The 4,017-nt window shown below is 42.7% G+C and overlaps 1 protein-coding gene across 1 annotated transcript; it reads left to right on the top strand.

The window, feature by feature from the left end:
• Positions 1-483: 483 nt before the first annotated feature.
• On the top strand, positions 484-3,762 carry ZNF770 (zinc finger protein 770). The gene has a single exon (XM_088456531.1). The coding sequence runs from the start codon at positions 1,038-1,040 to the stop codon at positions 3,027-3,029; it is 1,992 nt and encodes a 663-aa protein (XP_088312657.1). The 5' UTR covers positions 484-1,037; the 3' UTR covers positions 3,030-3,762.
• The last annotated feature ends 255 nt before the right edge of the window (positions 3,763-4,017 follow it).

Below are 4,017 nucleotides of genomic sequence, written 5' to 3'. Positions count from 1 at the left end.
CACATACTAATTTGTACGTGTCTTTTATGTCAATAATACTTATAAATGAAACATTGAGCTTAGTTGTTTTTTTTCTTATTTTTTTAATTAAGAGAATTATGTTTTAACCAAAAGCTTAATGAACATGCAAACATGTACATACGAAAATACTATATATACACTACCACGGTCCTGTCTTTCCATGCGTTTGATCATGTGACACTGAAAATAATTGCCCCCTTATTTGTGAAGTCATTTACACAGAGCTTCGTCTACAACTGGTCACATATATTAACAACACAAGGTGGGCTAGTGTAACTACGCTGCTTTTCCCAGTAAATGTACCGTCACCGTGGGTAGGCAACGTGCGGCAGTCCAGCTGCTGCCGAACTACACATCCCAGCATGCCCTGCCGCAGTTAGAGCATGCACTAGCAGTACAACTGGCATGACATGCTGGGATATGTAGTTCCACAGCAGGTGGATTGTCGCGCACGTTGCCTAACCTTGCTAGATCATCAGAACCCGTCAGCACAGTCGCAGTGACGTTATCTCGGCAGGAGAGACACTCGGGCACAGCCGCAGCGTGTTAGTAACACCCGCTCATACAATATACCAAATAAAAAATGGCGGCTGCTGCATCAGACACTCTTTGATGGCGTCATCTGAGTGAAGCTCTGACATGACATCCCACAGGCAAACTAGGGCTTCCGGGTACAGCTGATGTCTGTTGCCCTTACCTCACCCTGAAATTGAGCTACATACAGGACAGAACCTCTGAAGACACCCTAGAGATCTATGCATGACATATTTATATTTCATTGACACGGAAAACATAGCAGCTTTGGGAAAGAGTGTGTAGCTGACACAAGCGATCCCTGACAGGCAGCAGCCCAGGGAAAGTGCTCTGTTGGCACTGAAGAGGAACAGTGATCAGAGGCAGCTCCTGAATGCATGTGAGCCCATGGGAAGTCAGGTATCCTCTCTCTGCGCCCTTTATGGTCTCATGTGAAGCTGAAGTAGAAGTTGGCTGCTGTCCCTAAATCTCTTGCAGAGAAGATGTTAAAAAGCCAGCATTGCAGGAGCCTTACGAAAGCCCCACGAAGCAGGCCCTACAGCTGCGATGCCTGCTCTAAGCAATTTGAAACACCATCAAAGCTGGCAAGGCATTACCTCACCCATACTGGCCAAAAACCCTTCCAGTGCCAGGACTGCAGTAAGATGTTTCGCCAGCTGGTGCACCTAGAAAGGCACATGATGACCCACATGCTACCATTTCAGTGTGACATTTGTCACCGACACTTTAAAAATGCAGAGACTTTCTCCAAGCACCAGCAGTTGCATATTAAGGGTCCCCCAAATGAAGTGAGATCAGCCAAGAAGTCTTTAGGTGCTCGTCAGAGGAGGTGCCCTGCATTACCAGTCTATTGCTTTGGGTGCCACAGAACATTTGCCAGTGAAGAGAAGCGACTTCTCCATCGGTGTGACTTTATGAATGTGACCGCTAACAGGAAACCTGAACATCCTCAGTGTGAGTTTTGTAACAAGGTGTTTCCTTCTCGCTCAAAGTTGGAGAGGCACTTAATGATCCACACAGGGCAGAAACCATTTTCCTGTGCTCTCTGTGGAAAATCCTTCAGGCAGAAAGTCCACCTGAAAATCCACCAGCTTACTCACACTCAGGAGAAACCCTTTCAGTGCAGCCAATGTTTTAAGTCTTTTAAGACACCAGGGAAACTTCTCAAGCATGAAGAATTGCACACACGTCTATCTAATGTTCAAAGTAAAGTAAGGAGTTCCAGGATTGCACCTTTGGAAGTGAAGGAGGAGTCTGATGAGATCTTCTCCGTGTATGTTATTCCTTTCCAGTGTTCTTCCTGTGATCAGTGCTTTGAGACCCTGGAAATCCTGGACAGCCATACTTGTTTAGTAGCAGACACAATCAAAACAGTGACTTTTCCTAGAAGAACTTGCTGCAAAAACTCTGCTCAACAAAATAAAACACGTGAAATTTATTTGAATTGTGACAATGAGCTTTTTCCATCTGTCTCCGAATCAGTTGGGAGATTGCTGAAAACAGAAGACATGGGAGAAATGGAACATCTGGACACCAGGGAGTCAGGCTACCAACAGTTTGGTGACCCCAGAAATTCAGTCCAACTGCATCCACAACAAAAAGGGAGAGCACGGGGAAAATACAGACGGCAGCCTCAAATGCATATGGAAGGACATTTTGAAAATCATCAGTTTGGGATCAATTTTCAAGGAATGCTTGGAAATATAAACGATCAGTCCATGCACAGTACTTTCTTTGCTTATGAGCCAGGAGAGCCGGTGGACGAGCATCACACACTTCACCGTCTTCTCCATGAGGCACAAAGTGTTTTGCTGCACAGGGACAAGGTGAGCAAGTGTGACCAGTGTGATAAAAGTTTTCCTTCTATGTCTAAGCTACGGAGGCATTACCTTATCCACACTGGGCAAAAGCCCTTTACATGCACTGAATGCGGAAAAAACTTCAGACAGTCTGCTCATTTAAAACGCCACCAGGTAACCCACATACAAAAAGTTCCATTACGCAGGTCACAGGGTGGGATTGAGGATTATTATTCCACATTTGGTCAACAGCAGGAAAACATAAGCAACCACTTGCCTCCACTCTCTTATAACCCAACAGAAAGCATCGAAGACTTGGATCAAATAATGACTATTGTTGTTCCTGAAATAAAAGTAGAAATTGAATCAACTGAGTTGTCAGTTGTGAACCATAAAGTGAAGGCTTGTAAGAAGAGAAGAGTAATTGCGCCAAGAGATCGCAGCACAAAGTCCCATCAGGAACGTCCACTGCAGAAAATGAGGACTCGGGTTTTGAAGAAGAGTTATAAGTGCAGTGTGTGCACCAAAAACTTTCTTTCCCCTTCCAAGCTCGAGCGCCATTATCTCATGCATGCTGGGCAAAGACCCTTTGAGTGCCCAGAGTGTGGGAAATCGTTCCGCCAAGATCCACACCTGAAGCGACATATGCTCACACACATTCGAATGAAAGACTAAACCGAGGTTGGTGATGCCTGTTAAAGGATGAGACCTTCCATAGCTTTTATAAGGATATTACCTAAATTACATGTTGTCCCATTTGGTTGCAGTCAACTTGCTGTTTAGTTATAGATTATAAAATACATTTCAGTAATTAAGGTTGAAAAAATAATACTATTTTGTTTTAAAATTGCTACAATATGTTTTTCTGCTCCTTTATTTGTGGACTATTTAGATTTACTTTTAATGTTTTACTAACTTTACTTTTAACACGAAGATTCATGTGACAAGTTGTAAGTAAAGGTGCCTATCTACTAGAAGACAGGCAAAAGACTGCACGATTACGACATTGTAATCGTGCAGTCATTTGTCAGTCTGTGATGTGCCTACACTGAGCGAGCAGTTGTTCAGTGTAGGCACAATCAATCATCTGCAAACATACTGAACCTGACGTTATCGTCAGGTTGACCAGCATGTTTGCACGACGATAGATGTCTAAAAGACCAACTTTTTGAACAATCTGCAAATGATTTTCAAACGATTATCGAATGATCAAACGATATTGATATCATCGTTCAATCGCTCATTTTAATCGTCTAGTGGATAGGCACCTTAAGCTGAATTTCCTAAATAGCCAGTGGGAGGCACTACTGTCAGTTGTGGGGAAAATAAATCCTAAAAGAAAATTTGTCAAATGTCATGTGAATTTTCAGTGCATTCCAGTTGTCTCAATTAAAAAAAATAAAAAAAAAAATCTTGGTTTTCTTTAACGTAAACCTGTATAATAGATCCGAAGATGTTATTTTGTAACTAGAATTTCTAACCTTTATAATATGCCAGGATCATTGAAGATGAAGTGCCTGCACTAACAGGTTACCCGCTAGATTTATGGATCGATACAATTAATAGCGAATTACTCACGGCAGTGAGTAATTGCGGTCATATGCCGCACTTGTTTGCAGATTTTTGTTCACAGCCCCATAAGGCTGCGTACAAAATTCCATGA

The sequence above is a fragment of the Taudactylus pleione genome, unplaced genomic scaffold (genome assembly GCF_031769625.1).
Source record: "Taudactylus pleione unplaced genomic scaffold, aTauple2 ptg000707l, whole genome shotgun sequence".
Taxonomy (NCBI): Eukaryota; Metazoa; Chordata; class Amphibia; order Anura; family Myobatrachidae; genus Taudactylus; species Taudactylus pleione.
Note: the sequence above shows the minus strand (reverse complement) of the source record. Positions and strands in the feature narration are given on the sequence as shown.

Coding starts and splice junctions, on each gene's coding strand:
- ZNF770 (XM_088456531.1), top strand. CDS start 1,038: ATGTTAAAAAGCCAGCATTGCAGGAGCCTTACGAAAGCCCCACGAAGC.